Source organism: Sinocyclocheilus anshuiensis, unplaced genomic scaffold (genome assembly GCF_001515605.1).
Source record: "Sinocyclocheilus anshuiensis isolate Anshui unplaced genomic scaffold, SAMN03320099.WGS_v1.1 scaffold1272, whole genome shotgun sequence".
Classification (NCBI taxonomy): domain Eukaryota; kingdom Metazoa; phylum Chordata; class Actinopteri; order Cypriniformes; family Cyprinidae; genus Sinocyclocheilus; species Sinocyclocheilus anshuiensis.
This window is the reverse complement of record NW_015547713.1, coordinates 6,895-24,941: the sequence shown is the minus strand read 5'-3', so window position 1 is coordinate 24,941 and position 18,047 is coordinate 6,895. Positions and strand designations below refer to the sequence as shown.

At 39.3% G+C, this 18,047-nt stretch overlaps 1 protein-coding gene across 1 annotated transcript in view; it reads right to left on the bottom strand.

The window, feature by feature from the left end:
- The window catches only part of LOC107704091 (triple functional domain protein-like), a 78,684-nt gene extending 62,113 nt beyond the window's left edge, over positions 1-16,571 (bottom strand). Inside the window, exons 1-5 of the mRNA XM_016506935.1 lie at positions 16,541-16,571; positions 16,136-16,328; positions 12,567-13,055; positions 11,691-11,813; positions 1,287-1,478 (exon numbers count right to left, since the gene is read on the bottom strand). Coding sequence (XP_016362421.1) covers positions 1,287-1,478; positions 11,691-11,813; positions 12,567-13,055; positions 16,136-16,288 — 957 coding nt within the window. The 5' untranslated portion in view covers positions 16,289-16,328; positions 16,541-16,571. The remainder of the gene's footprint in view (positions 1-1,286; positions 1,479-11,690; positions 11,814-12,566; positions 13,056-16,135; positions 16,329-16,540) is intronic.
- Between the last annotated feature and the right edge of the window lie 1,476 nt (positions 16,572-18,047).

Here is an 18,047-nt window from a genome sequence, read left to right as displayed (position 1 = left end):
AAACCAGCAGTTCAATTCCAGGCTGCAGCAAAGTCACATTGAGCAGAGGACTCAACTGGTTCCTGTGGTCTTGTCCCGGTGGCCGTCTACTACAGTAAATGATGGCGATTTGTAGATTAAAAAGTCTTCTGACTGTATCATTGTGCACAGTGTTTCTGCTGTTTGTCAGCGCTGTTTCATCTGGCTGTAAACAGAATGATTTGTGTTCCTCACTGAATTCAAGCGCTTCACACTGGATCTCACAGCACTGTTCAGTGGTCACATGACAGAGACTCATCAGCGAGTGAAAGCATCTGCTTTACCGTGCGTTCCAAATGGGATATATTGCCCTCTGAAGGGCACTTCGGAGTGAAAACAATCATGGCCGCCATATTAAAGGGTCGTTCCAAACCTAAGTGCTCAAAACTGGCCACTTCAAAGGGCCCTTCGGAATGAAGGATTTCGAAGGGTACAACTGATGGACACTTCGGGCTCCCATGATCATTTGCGCAGATTCTTTGCATGATGACGGCACCTCCGTGTAGGCATGTGATGATGATGCAGAAGGGCACTTCAAGAAACATGGCCACTTCAAAGGGCCCTTCGGAATGAAGGATTTCGAAGGGTACAACTGATGGACACTTCGGGCTCCCATGATCATTTGCGCAGATTCTTTGCATGATGACGGCACCTCCGTGTAGGCATGTGATGATGACGCAGAAGGGCACTTCAAGAAACAGTTGTTTGGTCCCCTACACCCTTCAACCCTTCGAAGCTCTCACTCCGAAGGGTAAACCCTTTGAAGGGATTAGGGCACAGGGATGAGCCCTTCCGAATGGAATGCAGGGCTGGTGAAGCTTGCGCTGCTTTTTTAACTTTGATCCGAGCGGATAAACGCTTCAAATGACTAGCGCTCTTTCGTTCTGCCTTTGCCGCAAACATTATATCGAGCATTTATTAAACCCTTGTTATCATTTAGCGAGGAAATTTATATCGCGCGATAATTATCGTTATCGATTTATCGCCCAGCCCTAGTGTAAAGGCTTTAAAATTGAAGTATGTGAACAACACATCATTCTTTAAAATCTGAAATCCTTTCTAGCATACAGTACATACTTACTCGGCAACTCGATTTGGCTGAATATTTTTGCTACTACAGCATCTGGACGATATGTTGCATAGAATTTTGTTTGTTATTAGTTGTAGTAATTAACACAAACACTGCATCATCATCATCATCAATGCATCAGTTTGCTTGGCCACTCAATGTATCTGTAGGTACATGCGTCTGCACATTTAGGCCTCACCTGGTCAGTTTTCTGGTGGAAGTTAGCAGACATCTCCAGCAGCGTGCTCCTCTCATCCAGTGCAGCGGCAAATGCTTTCCACTCCTGTTCCAGCTGACCTGAGATCTGCTGAATCTGCTGGGTTGCATAGTGACCTGACTCCAGCAGCCTGTTCCCCACAGACATGATCCGACTGATGTTCACATACACATTCTGCAAAAGACCACAAGAAACACTGAGTTCTGTATACACTGCATAACTTCCTGAATGAGGTTTTTTTTTTTTTTGGGACATATTTATACTATACAAGGGGTATGTGGTACTGGTACTGGCCAAGAGGAACAATTATGGTTAGAGTTCAGGTCTACCCATTTCAGCCAATTAAATAAATGTTCCAGTGTGATTTAAAGGGTTAGTTCACCCAAAAATTCTGTCATTAATTACTCACCCTCATGTCGTTCTAAACCCGTAAGACCGTTCATCTTCGGAACACAAATTAAGATATTTTTGATGAATTCTGAGAGCTCTCTGACCCTCCCATAGACAACAATGTCATTACCACAATCAAGGTCCAGAAACGTAGCATTGAGATCGGTTAAAAAAAATCAATGTGACATCAGGGGTTCAACCGTAATTTTACGAAGCTACGAGAATACTTTTTGTATGCAAAAAAAACAAAAATAACGACTTTATTCCACAATTCGTCTCCTCCACATCACCCTGGTGCCATTTTAGAGAGTATCCACTGAACGTAAACAGCGTATGCTATTCTGTGTCAGCTGCATCACGCGGATACGTTGTCTAAATTGTTTATGCTTAGATTTGAACGAAAACAACATATCCGCGTGACGCTGCTGACTATGGGAGGGTCAGAGAGCTCTCAGAATTCATCAAAAATATCTTAATTTGTGTTCTGAAGATGAATGGAGGTCTTACGGGTTTAGAACGACATGAGGGTAAGTAATTAATGACAGAATTTTCATTTTTGGGTGAACTATCCCTTTAACAACTGAAACTACAACTTATGAAAATGCACTGTAAACAAACGTTCAGCATGTTAAACTGCTCATAGCTCTGACACAAAATATCTTAACAGATATAAAACGAGACCCAGTCACAGTATGCCATGGTATAAAAATTTATGGTTATCATACAATGTGCATTTTCTTTTCTATAGTATTAAAAATACACGTTTTCATGATAAGAAATGAATACTTTCAATTAATTGTTGTTGAGTTAGACAGCTAGATAGCATAATATTTTTCATAAATCATCACACATTGCAGTAAATATGTAGAACACATCAGAGAAAATCCAAATGTTTACATTTTCAGTGGCTGGGGAAAACAATATTAATCAGTAACACCACACAGCATAATTTTTCCCTATCCAATGTTTCTTTCAATCAGTCTTTGGATAGAATCAAGCTCCACCCTACATTATTTCCACCTAAATACTCTGTTTCACCTGGAAACACATCACATAATCAGAGAAAGCAAGTGTTTGCTCTCTGACGTAATGGGAGCATCTGAGGTATGCATGTTCTTTAGGGAGAACTAAAGTCTAGTGCATGAGAGTGCTGGTAGAACGTAGAGCTCTGGTTACCATGCTATTTCCTCATATGGGGCTAATTACACAGCCCAGAGGCATTCAAAAGGGTAGAGGATCAATACACAGAGAGCTGTCAGATGAAAACCTGATGGGGGTTTGATAATGGCCTGCGTGCAACAATAAACTGCATTGTCGTGTCCATGCATGTGAAAACCTGGAGCAATAACAGTCACATATAAAAACACACACAAACTTTTGAACCCTTAGCTTTATATCAAGTCCGAGTGCAATACAATGTGCAATGGATGCACAATACTATGGTGATTATATCAGTAATTTTATCATTTTTTATTATTGTTATTGATGTGAATCGGTGCACCCGTCTGTTACACATTAACATACGACACATAAACACACACACTCACCCATGGATAATTCTATGAACTGTGCACATGTGCAGATGTGCACACCCACTAAATCTGTTGTCAATAAAAAAATAAAAAAATAAATAAAAAATTCATTTTAAAGATGACCATTTCTAAATAATCCAGCCTGCATATGTAGATAAGACAAGCCACTGGTGCCCACATGCACAAATGTATTTCCACCAGATGAAGTCAGGATGGAAAATAGGGTTACTAACTCTCTATATCACTCACTCACGCCGAGCTTGGTTTCAGAGCTGCTCGGAGAAGATAGATATGCACCAGTAAACCCAAATTCATCAAATCTCTCTGTTATGTATGACAGGCCTTGTGGATCGCATCATGGAAACAATTAAGAGCTTCTGGTTTCTCATTTTCATGTAAATCTAAAGCAGCTTAAAGTAAACTCTGGCTAAACATATGCTAAATATTATAGGTGCTATTGTCATGTCAATGACCAGCCTGTGGTTTATTAGCAAAATTGACTTTCACATGGAGGGTACATCAAATAAAATCAGTTTGTATGATTTACATAAATTTACACAACTCAAGAATCACGTTTGTTGCAGAAATGACACCGAACAAAGTGTAAATTGTATCTGCACAGTGCACACATATATGTTATGTTTTAGAAAGATGTCTTTTATGCTCACCAAGGCTGCATTTATATTCAAAATCATAGTAAAACAGTAATATTGTGAAATAATATAATAATTTAAATTGACTGTTTTCATTCTTATATAAGAAATCATTCTTATATGCTCAAGTAACATTTCTAAAGATTAAGATTATCATAGTTGAAAACGGTTGTGCTGCTTAATATTTTTGTGGTATCTGAGATACATTTTGTGATGAACAACATTTATTTATTTATTAGAAACAATGTAAAAGCCTTTACTGTCACTTTTGATCAATTTAATACATCCTTGCTTTAAAACAGTATTATTGCTGTTCCCTTTTGAACTTTTGAACGGTAGTGTCTGCGTATACATTTTAATTTTATTTTACACACATTCCATTTTTATATTTACATTGTATTTATTTATTTATTTATTTATTTTTTATGTTTTGTTGTAATACCATATAAAAATACTAATTCACACATACACTGCTCTGATGATTGTTTTTACTTTTTTTTTTTTCATCATAAGTATTTTGGTTAAGCACCTGGAACAACTACATTTTGGATATAAATAACTTTTGCAATACCATCAGGCATTATCTCACCCCTAAAACAGACACTGAAATGCCAAGTCACTTGAGCTCAAAATGAGTACAGACGAAGGAAGTGCTCTACAGTACCTACATTTACACAGATCATATTACAGGACCTGAACACAGCCAAAACACACATACTGCAGAACAAAAGCCTTCCTCACACTTCATGACAGTACTGGACCCTGCAGTCTACTTAAATAGAGAGAGTCACGCAAGTACAGTCTGCCCTTCATTCTCAGACTCCCAGGTTTAATATTATTACAGAAACCCTCTTTTCTCTTACAACTACAGGATGATTAGAGAAGGAGTGTCTGGAACATTATATCTCCCTCTGGATATCTCTGGGACTAATCAATACACCAGCATGATGGGAGATTACCCAGCCATGTGTAAAATGCCTTTAGCCAGAGGAGTGTTTTCTACATGTTGTCCTCCAGATTGTCTTTCATAAGAGAGTGGGAGCTGAGTTAATTTACAACTTGACAAGCGTAACGTTCCACTCAGGTGACATTACCCCTGGAACTCAATGATGTAGCTGCTTAAGCATGTCTATTACGAAAGGTTACAACCAGGCCCCCAGTGTGCCATGTGATGAACATTGACATCTCCATAAATCGCCTATTGAATTACTGTCAATAAATGTGGCAAATGCCACAGAACCTGCAGGCTATTAACCCCAAGCCTACTGTATCATCACCAAAATTCTCTAAATATTCCTAATTACAAACAAGATCAAAACACGCATTCTGTTTTTTTTTTTGGTCGTGGTTCTGTGAAATCTTTCCTGATTTTAGTAGGTAATATAAAAACAACTTTTATATTGTTAGTGCCCTGATCTTGACCGAGACTCCGGATTATTATCACATTTAGTCTCCGTCTATTGTGGTTACTAAATAAATCCTTATTTTGCACTTGCACTTGGATCCTGACTCTTTTCTCCCATGACAGAACGAACCGACCAATACATGGATCCAGCGAGTGCGGCAGAACTCAGGGACTTTTTGTATAAAACTAACATTCGCATGGAGCGTCAGGAGGATCAGATGATGGCTACGGGCGTGCCGTCCAGGCCCTGGTTGTTCAGGTGTCTGAGCTTACCACCCAGATCCAGCATCTAAAGGCAGAGACGGCTTCAGGTCAGCAACCAGCCATGCTTCATCCACCGGTTTCGGTGGGCCCGATTGTCCGCACCCATGAACCTCGGCTACCACCTCCAGCCTTTTATTCTGGGGAACCCCAGTTATGTCGTTCTTTTCTGGCCAAATGTTCGCTGTACATTTCCCTCCAACCGTCATCGTTCCCCACTGAGGAGGCTAAAGTGGCGTTTGTGATAACGTTGCTCTCTGGACGAGCGGCTAGCTGGGGAACCACCGTGTGGGAACAGGGACTTCCTTGTTGCTCTTCCTTTCAGGCATTCTCTGAGGAGCTACGGAGAGTCTTTGATCATGCTGCTTCAGGCAGAGAGGCAGCACGACTTCTCGCCGAGTTACGCCAAGGACAGAGCACGGTCACAGACTATTCAATCGAGTTTCGCACATTGGCTGCAGAGTGTGGGTGGAATGCAGAGGCACAGTGGGACATGTTTCTGTTTGGACTTTCTGATACGGTTAAGGACGAGATAGATTCATCGGAGTTACCTACTGGGGTGGACGAACTCATAGCTCTAGCTATTCGGGTGGAGAAGCAGCACGACTTCTCGCCCAGTTACACCAAGGACAGAGCACGGTCACAGACTATTCAATCGAGTTTCGCACATTGGCTGCAGAGTGTGGGTGGAATGCAGAGGCACAGTGGGACATGTTTCGGTTTGGACTTTCTGATACGGTTAAGGACGAGATAGATTCGTCAGAGTTACCTACTGGGGTGGACGAACTCATAGCTCTAGCTATTCGGGTGGACACCTGATTGCGGAGGCGGGCTCCACGACAACTCCGAGAACCGCCGTTCTCTTCACAGAGTCAATTGCCATCACTCACCAGTAAAACTGTGTTCTCTCTTCCAGAACCCGAGCCCATGCAGGTGGGAAGGTCCCAACTCTCGCAACAGGAGAAGCAGAGACGTAAGAGAGAGGGACTGTGCTTATACTGTGGCGCCACCGGACACATCGCAGCACAGTGGTTTCAGCTCCCATCCTCATAGCCCCTGATCCCTCCCGGCAGTTCGTGGTGGAGGTTGACGCGTCGGAGGTGGGGGTTGGTGGGGTTCTATCCCAGCGTTCCCTTACGGACGGCAAGGTGCACCCCTGCGTGTATTTTTCTCACCGTTTGTCCTCCGCCGAACGCAATTATGATATTGGTAACAGAGAGTTGTTGGCAGTCAAGTTGGCCTTGGAGGAGTGGCGTCATTGGTTGGAGGGTTCGGGGGTTCCTTTTGTCGTCTGGACCGATCACAAGAATCTTGAATACATCAAGTCCGCCAAGAGATTGAACTCTAGGCAGGCCCGGTGGGCTCTTTTTTTCGGCCGATTCGATTTTCCATTTCTTACCGTCCAGGTTCTAAAAACATCAAACCGGATGCATTATCCCGCATTTTTGATCATTCGGAGCTATTTTTCAGAGTAGGGAATCCGAAGTCGCGGTCCCCTCTGCCCACGCCTTTGTCCAGAGGTGCCACCACACCTGGAAGAGGGCTAGAGAAGCCATCCTCCGGGTGGGGTCGCGCACCAAGGCCCAGGCCGATCGCCACCGGTCAAAGCCTCCCGTCTACGTCGTTGGTCAAAAAGTGTGGCTTTCATCTAAGAATATTCCTCTCCGTACCGTCTGTAATAAGCTTGCTCCCAAATTCATTGGCCCGTTTACTGTCACCAAGATTATTAGTCCGGTGGCAGTCCGCCTCAAACTTCCTCCAGCGTACAGGAGAATTCATCCGGCATTTCATGTATCCAAAATTAAGCCTGTTTTTCATTCAGCCATTATTCCGCCGGTCCCGGTTCCTCCCCCGCCGCGTCTCGTAGACGGGGAACCAGCCTATTCGGTAAAACGTATTCTGGACTCAAGGCGGAGGGGACGAGGATTTCAGTACTTGGTGGACTGGGAGGGTTACGGTCCGGAGGAGAGAAGTTGGGTACCTGCTAGGGACATACTGGACCACTCTCTTATCGATGAATTTAATCGTCAGGTAAGTCTTCCTGGGAATGTCAGGAGGCATTCCTAGGGGGAGGGGTACTGTCACGGTTCATGGGTCCGTGCGGTCCTTCTCCGTCTTGTCATGTGGGTGTGTGTCTGTATGTCATTCATTAGTGGGGGCAGCTGTCGCTCTATCAGAGCGCGCCAGCTGCAACTCGTTAGCGATGCCTTTATAGGGCGTTCTGTTCAATGTGTGTTTGTCGGTTTGTTATCTCATGTCCTGTCTCCTTGTCAGTTCTCTGTTTTCAGTTCACGCTCAGCCAGGGTACGGATCTTCAGCCCTCGCCTTGGGTAGGCCAGCGTTGAGTGAAGAACGCTGCTCGGGAGGAGCCCTGATCTTGACCGAGACTCCGGACTATGATCACATTTTGTCTCCGTCTATTGTGGTTACTAAATAAATCCTTATTTTGCACTTGCACTTGGATCCTGACTCTTTTCTCCCGTGACAGTTAGCAATATTTCAAGATGAATATTTACTGGAGTGAAGCAACTTAAATTTACTTGATTATCCATATATATATATATATATATATATATATATATTTACATATTTAAACATTTTTTTTTCCAAAACATCATGTTAAAATATGAGCATCAAATATGATACATCAGGCTTTTGAGGAACATTTATTTGTACATCTCCCAATCATCAATGTAGTGCATTGCATTGTACTGTATGTTTTGCCCTCCCACAATAAAAACTAGAGCTTTGATCATAAAAAATAAGCATTTAAATATCATCTTACTGAGACTTATTAGTATTATATTATTTTATTATTATTAAAATATTATATTATTGAAATATTATTATTATTGATCTAATGTTTCTGTGCATTTTATGTAAGCAGTCTGCTACACTGTTATAAAGATCTCATTGATTTTCATTATAATTACATGGCATCAGAATTTTTATCTTACTTTTTGGCCACTGTCACTGCACCAAATTGCATATTTTTTGCTCAGTTTGGGCCTCTGAATAAACTTTTTTTTCCCTCTTTGAGTATGAGCGCCATATTCTCCTATATCATCTCCTATATGAGCCATAAAAGTATCAAATGTGATACTCAACAGAAAAACATATGCAATTTTTTTTGTCTAAAGCTTCAGTAAACTGATTAATTTTTTTAAAATTCTATATTTCTGACTATTATTATTGCATACACATGTCAGGCTTTACAGGGTTAAACTGTAGGAACCAATGGTGTCTTAGTGGTCTATCAGAACAGAGCATTATTGCTTATTACAAAACTAAAATGTTTTCAGAAGTCTGTTTCCAGTGATCATAACATCAAAGAGTCACTCCGGACAAAGTATTTTAGTTGTGTGAGGTAAGAAAGGATGTGGTAAACACGATAAACACAAGACGTGCATTATCGCCTTATCAAAAAATACAACCTGAATAAGCACCTAACACTATAACCAAGTTAACAAAAAAAGTGTTTATGTCCATTCATGCCTCATAGGCTCTCAGAAGTAAGGCTCTCAGGACTTCCTGAGGAGGTGGCTGTAGTGTTCCCGGCTGCCCGGTAGTCAGGCTAACCCAAAGCAAACATTTGACAAAGCATTTCATCCGTTAAGTTGTGCACAGTTATAGGAACGTGAGAGGGGGTGGACTGTTCTCACAGCTGAGGCAGGACATGTGATTTTAGCACACTCAGCCAAACCTAACACACTAACAGAAGAGCAACAAAGAGCCTGATGAAAACCTATAAAAACATCCTAGCAATTGGTAAGGGTTGCAACCTTAAAAGTTATGGGCATACTGAAAATTAGTGAGGGTGGAGAACACAAATGCATGAAAATAGTAATAATAACAGTTCTGTCATGACAACTCTCGGAGGGATTGGCATGGTAATATGTACATGACAATGTTAATGTATTTGGTCTTGGCGGAATAGATCTGCTACGCTGCTGCTGCTGCTGCGGCGGCAGAGCAAGTACCGAGACTTGCTACTGCCAGTACATCCACAACATGCTGCGGTAAGCATGTAAGAAATACTGCTGCTGCACATATAACACATATGAATAACCACCATAGCATACATGAATCACCCCGTAGCAGATCTATACAGGTGGAGCTGGGGAAGTTGGAGGGTTTTCTGAAATGCGCTGCAAACTGCTACAGCAAACAAAAGGCCAGGTATCTGAATATTGAGCAGTATGCTCATTGGCTACCGATATACAGGAGAGAACCAATCAGCTGCCATGTGACAATGATGTTGCCAGGTCAGATTGAGCTAGACCTATCGGACTGCGCCATCTAGAGTTTCATGCTGCAGTAACATTCTACTATCTACACTTATTTTGTTTCCATATTTATATTGTTTGTTTTCTTACATGTTTGAAAATCTGCTTTATTTCCACACTTATGTTTCTTTATTATTTATCCAAATCTGTTTTGTGTCCATATCTATAGTGTTCTTCGGTAATACTTTAGTATTAGCATGCCTATTATTAACATATTTGCTGTTTATTAGTACTTATAAAGAGCATATTCTGCATGATCATATTCTACATCCCTAATCCTACCCAATACCTAAACTTAACAACTTCATTACTAACTATTAATAAGCAGCAAATTAGGAGTTTATTGAGTCATAGTTAGTTAGTAAAAGTCATAGTTAATGGTTTATTAATAGCGAGAACTGAACCTTAAAATAAAGTGTGACCTGTTTTTCTTAATTGTTTATCTAGAACTGTTTCATTTCTATATCTACTATATCAAGGTTTTTTCTTAATTGTTTATGTAAATGTTTTCATACAAACTAAACAAAAATGAATATAATAAAAATAATCAAATAAATAGCACACTGTTGCTTTTAATACTAATAAATGTAACTGCCTTATTCATGAAATTAAATTCTGAGTAATTTGGGTGTAAATTGGACCCAAAAACTATCCCTTGGATTTGCGAACGCTTCATAAACTTTAGATTTGATATTTAAACATGCGTATGTTAATGAATTCCAATTATTGGTAAACAGAATGCATTAAAAAAAAATCAATAAATTATTTTTAGTTTATCAATGAAATTTATTTTCGCTTTTAACTCAATGGTTAACCAATTAATTTTATTATATATTATCATGGTAAATCGTGTTATCAAAATGCAATGTCATCAGTTTGCCTAAAAAAACCAAAAACATTTTGATGCTTTATGCCCAATTTAAGCACAGTTGGGAGCAAGTAACAATTTCATAAATATGAAGATTTACATCTGAATGGCTTTACGAATGATTTACACACACACACACACACACACACACACACACACACACGCACACAAATGTATTCTGCCTGTGTTTCAGGAATGATACCCAAAGTGTGCTTTATGTTTTGCAAGGGCAAGCACCAGTTAAATTTTCCCTGAAAAATCTAAAAATCTAGTTTGAAGTCATTAAACCTAATGACTTAAAGATTAAAGATGTTTTTTATATATATATATTTTTTTTTTTCAAACATAAATGTATGTCAACTACTGGTCTATTAAATCATTATTACTGTTTAATGACTTATTAATGAAAGTTAAAAGTGTTACCAGATTTATATCCTTCAAATTTGAGAAAGAACATTCTCTATGAATTCCCAACATATGAAAGCACTACACTGGTCATTTGAATGAGGACACACTGCAAGAAGATAAATGCTGTGGACTCTTCCTATTGGCTGAACAGCAGTTACATTTAGATATGGATGGGCAGATGGCAGAAGAGACCATAGAGATGGAAAATCAGTGATTGATGCCATGCCGTTTTCTTGTGAAACTCTCTGCCTTTGAAACCTACTGAGGGTGATTAACATGTCTGCCAGGGTCACGTACACGTACACACACACACACACACACACACACACACACACACACACACACGTGATGTGACGTTAAGTATCTGCGCATGACTGTTCTCCTGTGGCATTATATACCTTTCAAGCATATATTGACATGACTATTATATGACAACAGAAAATTCATTCTTGCATGACTAAGTGAGTCAGGGCACGTGTACAAACGCACATCATTTAAATGATGTAACACACATCAAGCTACACTGTTATAATGCCTCAGGTGGTGACACATATTACTGCTGGACCACTGGACACACCCTTACCATGCAGTTCATTGCAAAGTGGTTGTGCTGGGTCTGCAGCTCGAGCACATGCTGATGGTTGGGTCCTATCTCTGTGTAGGTTGTCAGGAACAGGCCTTTATTATGGACGATCCAATCGAACATCTGTTGAGAGGAAAAATGGAAGGCATGGACTATGAAATGCTGTTTTTATGTTATTCTTCAACTTCACTCTTATAAAGAAACAGCATTGTACTAACGTTTTTGTGCACCCTCAAAACATGACTAGTGAAGTGTTAAAGGATTTGCTCCTGATTTTGAAACTTCACATGACTAGTGAAGTTTCAAAGGATTCCATAAAGTCTTGCTAATCTTTGGTATTATTTGTTGACTTTTATATCAAATGATTTTGTTGTATTTTTGTATTATTTATTTACATTTTTAAGAAATTCTGACTATTTATTTCAAAACAAAAAAAATAGCTAGAACATTATATAAATAGTAATTGGCTTTCCCTGTAATGCTTGTATATCACTATAAAAGACTGGTACAAAATATTTACCTTACTTTTCAGACACTGTTCAAATGTTTGGGGTCAATACGATTTTTTGTTACACATACACACACAGATTATATATATATATGTATATATATATATGCGCCCCACAACTTGGTAGCATGCAAATACATGAACACACTAATCATTTAGTATCACGTTGTACTGTTGGAGTGTATTTTTGTTAGGATTTTAAAGACAAAATGTTTATAACATTACACAAAGTTAAATAAATTATAAATAAGAAGTATCTTTGTAGGTTATATCTTCCATATTATGTTATGGTCCTAGTCCTATGTTATACGTAAAACTATCCAGTTTTCTCCCTATTAAACTTCACATATAATAATGCATGTTCATACCTTCTCTGCATCCTGCTGAAAGAGTCTCAGCTGGAAGCACTGATCCAGTTTGACTTTGCGCATGTGCCAGGATTGGTGCAGATGTTGTCGTGTGGCGTGGAGTTTATCCAGAAGTGCCTGGACTTTTGGAGCTAATCCCTGGATATCTCCTCTGCCTTTTTCCTCACACTGGATTCGTTGAAGCAGGCGTTGACCCTCAGCATCTAACTCCTCCACAGGAGCTTTAGTAACCTTTTTCTTCAGGGAGGCGTGTTCCTCCATAGCACGCCGAGACCCGTCCAGGTCTGACGGCAGCTCCCGCTGGGACACCAAGTCCTGGAGTTCTTCCAAACGGGAAAGGATGCGAGCGGCATTGCTCGTGAAGTCTTCAAAGGCCACTCGAACTTCGATCCACTCCTCGTGGTCATAATCCAGACCGCCCTCGAAGTCTGGAGTCAGCTGGGAAGGATCAACCACTTTGGTTAAACCCTCAAGGGACACCATGATGGTCTGAAAAGATGAAAGTAGGACACTTAGGTTCATATTCTGAATGTATCAGATTTTTAGATTTCATCTATTTAACATTTCTCATTTTCATTTAGTTTAACTTCATCCTAACTGAAAATGGAACACTTTACCTATCTACATATGCAGTAACTCTGTATGGCACAGAAACAGCGCTCCAAATTAAAAGACTTAACTTGCAATTTATTTATTTTTTAGCTTTTGAGGACAGTCTAGAGTGTCTCTATAATGCCCTTAAATGCTGCCACTATTATTTATATACAATTATATTATTTACTAATATTTTGAATTGCATTTATTTTATATTTTCAATTTTCATTTTAATTTTAGTTTATAAATATACATATAAAGGCCAATTCACAACTCACAGACAAACACCAACAAACATGTGTGTTGGGTTTTGTCTGATTAGTGTGTTACCCCTGTCGGCATCTGTTGGCGTTGGTTGGGGTTTGTTTTCTCCTGAGTGAACATGTTCAGTCAGCATTTGTCAATGTCTGTTGGGGCAGTGTGAACATGACAGTTATGTTTCATAAAATTCTAACTAACTAATTAAATCTAACCGTCAGCTTGTTTGTTGGTGTTTGTCTGTGCGGTGTGAATTGGCCTTAAGACATATAAGTATGTCCAACTTTATCCATATACATAATCTCATAGGGCATATATATTATACAGTAAATCTCAAATGCTTGATTGCTTGTATCATCACAAAATTTATACTATATTATTACACGGCTCTGTGGAATACTTGATTCTGATTGGTCGCGACATTCCGAGGTATGCTATCCCTCGATAACAACCGGTAAAAGCTAATAACATGGGCTCATTCGGGTAACAGCAGTCGGTGCTGTACTCTTGCTTGAACTATTTTTTCTTAGTGGAAGCTTTGCGTTTGTTTAGCTAATAAAATATTACAACTCGATTCAAAATGGTGTACAATTATTTAATTATGTCATCCTGGAGTACAATATACGAATAACAAATCAAGTGAACTTAAAATTTGAAATAGAGTGCAAAAGGCCATTAATTTAAGTGAACTTAAATTTTGGGATACCACATTACTCAATTGAGGGAAAAAGTTTACACAATCGAGTTCAGTCAACTTATTAGGGTTTTCGGAGTATATATTCCATGGTCTGTCTCAATACTGGATTCTGATTGGCTGGCAGGTATGCAGTAAAACCGTTTAATGCACAGGTAGTTCCATGTCAGTTTAATCACCGTTCTATATTAATGCGCTGCTTTAATTGATGCACCACTCATCAATTCATCACTGAATCACTCATCATTGATGCATCACTCGCACACACACACACACACACACACACACACAGAGAGAGAGAGAGAGAGAGAGAGAGATCAGAGATCGCTGATTGCGCTGCACACACACACAAACTTGTTGTCAACGCTTCCCCGTGATTTTCATGAATAAAATAGCCTAGATACTAGATCGCTACATTATATTCCCCAGCAACGAGGTGGTAAAATCGCTGTTTTTGAAGTAATTGTTTGTACAAAGAGACGCGCAGACGCAGCACGCAGCACACAGGTACACACAACTGTCATCTCTCTCTCTCTCTCGATCGATCGATAATTAATTGAAATACATGCTATAATTCATTAAAATAAATGTGGTCTTACCACACTATTTCATCTCTGTGTATGATTTGAAGCGGGCAGAATGCTAGCGCTAACGTGCCGTAACTGACGAAAATAACTGTCATTTTTACCCATTCGGTCAAATATTGTGGTGTAAAGAGCAATACTAGTTTTAACTTGTCTATAACTTGGCAAATGACCATGGAATAAGTGGGATAATCAACGGCTAGCCGTGCATTAAAGGGTTTTAAATGCACTTCGCGTCGGGCGGTTCTTTGCCTCCACATTAAAGGATTTTAAATGCACGGCTAGCCGTTGATTATCCCTTACTTATAAGCACATATTAATGCCTTATTCTGCATGATCATATTTTAGATCCCTGAATCCTACCACATACCTAAACATAATAACTACCTTACTAACTATTAATAAACTGCAAATTTGGAGTTTATTGAGGTAAAAGTTGTAGTTACTAGTTAGTTGATAGTGAGAATTGGTCCCCAAACTAAAGTGTGACCCTGCTTGACTATTAATAGTTTGCAAATGAAAAGTTTAGTTTGTTTGTTTTTTACGCATTTTGGCCATGTCTTCATTTTTGCAATTTAATATTACAATGTATTGTTTTATATGTGGGTGAGGCATCTTTGTGACATCTTTACAACAACCAAAACAGATTACTGCAAAGTATGACAATATTTTGGCAGTTCTGGGTTCTGAATGAAACAGTTTTGTCAGTGACTCAGTGGGAGGTTTCCAAGAAGCTGAAGTTGTTATTTAAAACAACAATGCAATTAAACACAGATTGGATGATGAATGCAAACCCTTTTGGATCAGTTACACTGAACACTTTCCTTAAAGGAGCCAGAAAAACATTCCAGAGATTGCAGCTCAGGTCATGTTATTAGAGACAACAGCAGACACATGAGGAAATAGTGGACGCTTGAGACTTGATGGTGGATAGAGACCAGAACTTCAACACAGTCTGGTCTGCATTACATCAGTACAATTAGAAGTATTTTCTAGTGTTTAGGCGTAAACAGTTCCAAATCATATATGTGATGCAGTTATAAACACTTAGTATGTATCTATTACACATATATTACAATGTAATAATACTTTTGAATGTTGTGCTGCACTAGATGTGTTAATTTAAGAAACCTCCTTTGGGAGATTAAGCCTTCAGATTAAATATAACACTACTGCATGCGTCTTCCTCTCAGCTCTGATGAAATAGGTCAGAAGTAATTTTGACAGCTCTACTTTCGCACCACCAATATGGAATGTTCTAGTAAAACATAAGTAGACTGTGTTTTCTCTTTTATTTATTTCCCTGAAAGATTCTGTGATCTCACACAACAGATTTTTAGACAAATTCAATACAATATCTAACTGAATCTACCAAAAACAGAACTTCTTATTCACTATCACTTTATTAAATGTAACTCCGTAATATACAAAGTCCTTACTTCAAATTCAAACTTGGAACTGCCGAAATTCGTCCTCTGTTTCTGCCAGAAGTTGTCAGGCTTGATGATGAGAGCGACGTGGATGCAGGAGGGAAACGATTCCTGTAGGATCTTCAGCAGAGGTTTGATAGAGTCCCATTTGGATCCTCGCATATCCACGATGACCGTGAAGCCATGTCTGCTCACCTCCTCACTACATAAACAAATAAAAACACAGCGTCAGCTCTTCTGCACTGCTGACACTCACATCATTAGGGAGATGTAAATGAGAGCCGCTGCTTTCAGACAAGTCTACAAATCTGATTAAAATACATTTTAGTGCATCAAATATCATATCATAATGTGCAGGGACCATGCATGAAAAATAACAATTACCCGAAAATAGTAAATAAAAGATAAAGAAACCTTTTTCGCTAAACTGAGAGAAGACTGCTATAGGGAAAAAAGAAATAAATAGATAAATGTAAAAAAAAGGCTAACTAAAGAGCTCTCTAGCACGAAAAACAGGCTGTTAACTCAAGAGGGTTTTCATATCCACAGCTGCACTCCTCTAGTCTGACTCTTCAGCAGGAATGAGCACTGAACAACTCTAAATCATTCTGACCTCCCTCTCTGAGAGAGAGAGATAGAGAGAGAGAAAGAGAGAGAGAGAGATAGAGAGAGAGAGAGAGAACAGAAAGAAAAGGGTGAGATAAGATAGAAAACAAGAAGAGGGGATAGCACAATGTGGGGTGATATACAGTGGTGTGAAAAAGTGTTGGCCCCCTTCCTGATTTCTTATTTTTTTGCATGTTTGTCACACTTTAATATTTCAGATCTCAAATAATAAATAAGCCTGTGATTTTAAGTGCTTATATAACTTGTTGTTTATTTTGTATTAATTGTTTTACATTTAAATGATTTTTAAATCTTAAATTTCAGTGGTTTATACATTGTGTTACTGGTAATTCCTGTAATTCCTGTGGATGTATTTTTCCAATCTATCTACAGTTAGGTGTTAAATAAATAAATAAAAAAATAATGAAAAAAATCATGTATCATCCCACTTACACCATGGTCACTTGCCAGCACTGACAGGTTGAATCTGTTATTGAGTTTGCCGTGCAAAACTAGACCGGAAAGGTAAAAATTATGTTTGTTTTTGTCAGTTACGGCTTCCAGGTATAACATTCTGCCTGCTTTAAATCAGACACAGAGATAAAGTAGTGTGGTAAGATTATATTTATTTGAATGAATTATAACATTTACTTGTGTGTGTGTGTGTGTGTGTGTGTGTGTGTGTGCATGTAAGTTTATTTACTTCAAAAACTGCAACATTACCACCTCATTGCTGAGAAATTTAATGTAGCGTAGTGTTTCAGTAGCAAAGCAAATTAACTAATAAATGTTGTGGGGCAGCACTGACAACAAGTTTCTGTTCTCCTGAATGTTTCTCTGTGCACAAAATGATCTCCAGTCTCTGTGTGTGAGTGGTCTGAGTGTTTGTGTGTGCTTTAAATGAAGGCTGCACATTTGTATAGAATGTTTATTGTAAGTAAATCACTCGCATATGCGACTAAATCTTACTCTGGGCGACTAAATAATGTCTAACATTAGCCATTGGCTAATAAATTCTTAGATTTTACACGCCAGTATGTGTGTGAGAGGCATTCAACACAGATTTTCACTCGATAAACACGCTGACTGAGCGCTTCAGAGTTTCGTTCTCCATCAAGCGATCTGTACTATTTGGATGCGCTCAATGGATCATGTCATGTACTCAATGGATGCGCAGTATGTAGCACGCAGTGCACCTGTATTTGACGTACCGTAAACTAGTGTGAAGGCGCACGACTCGCCGTCACTTTACTGATAGCGCTGTGTTTCTCACACATGCAAAGAGAGAGAGCGAGAGTCTTGCATACCACGCTGA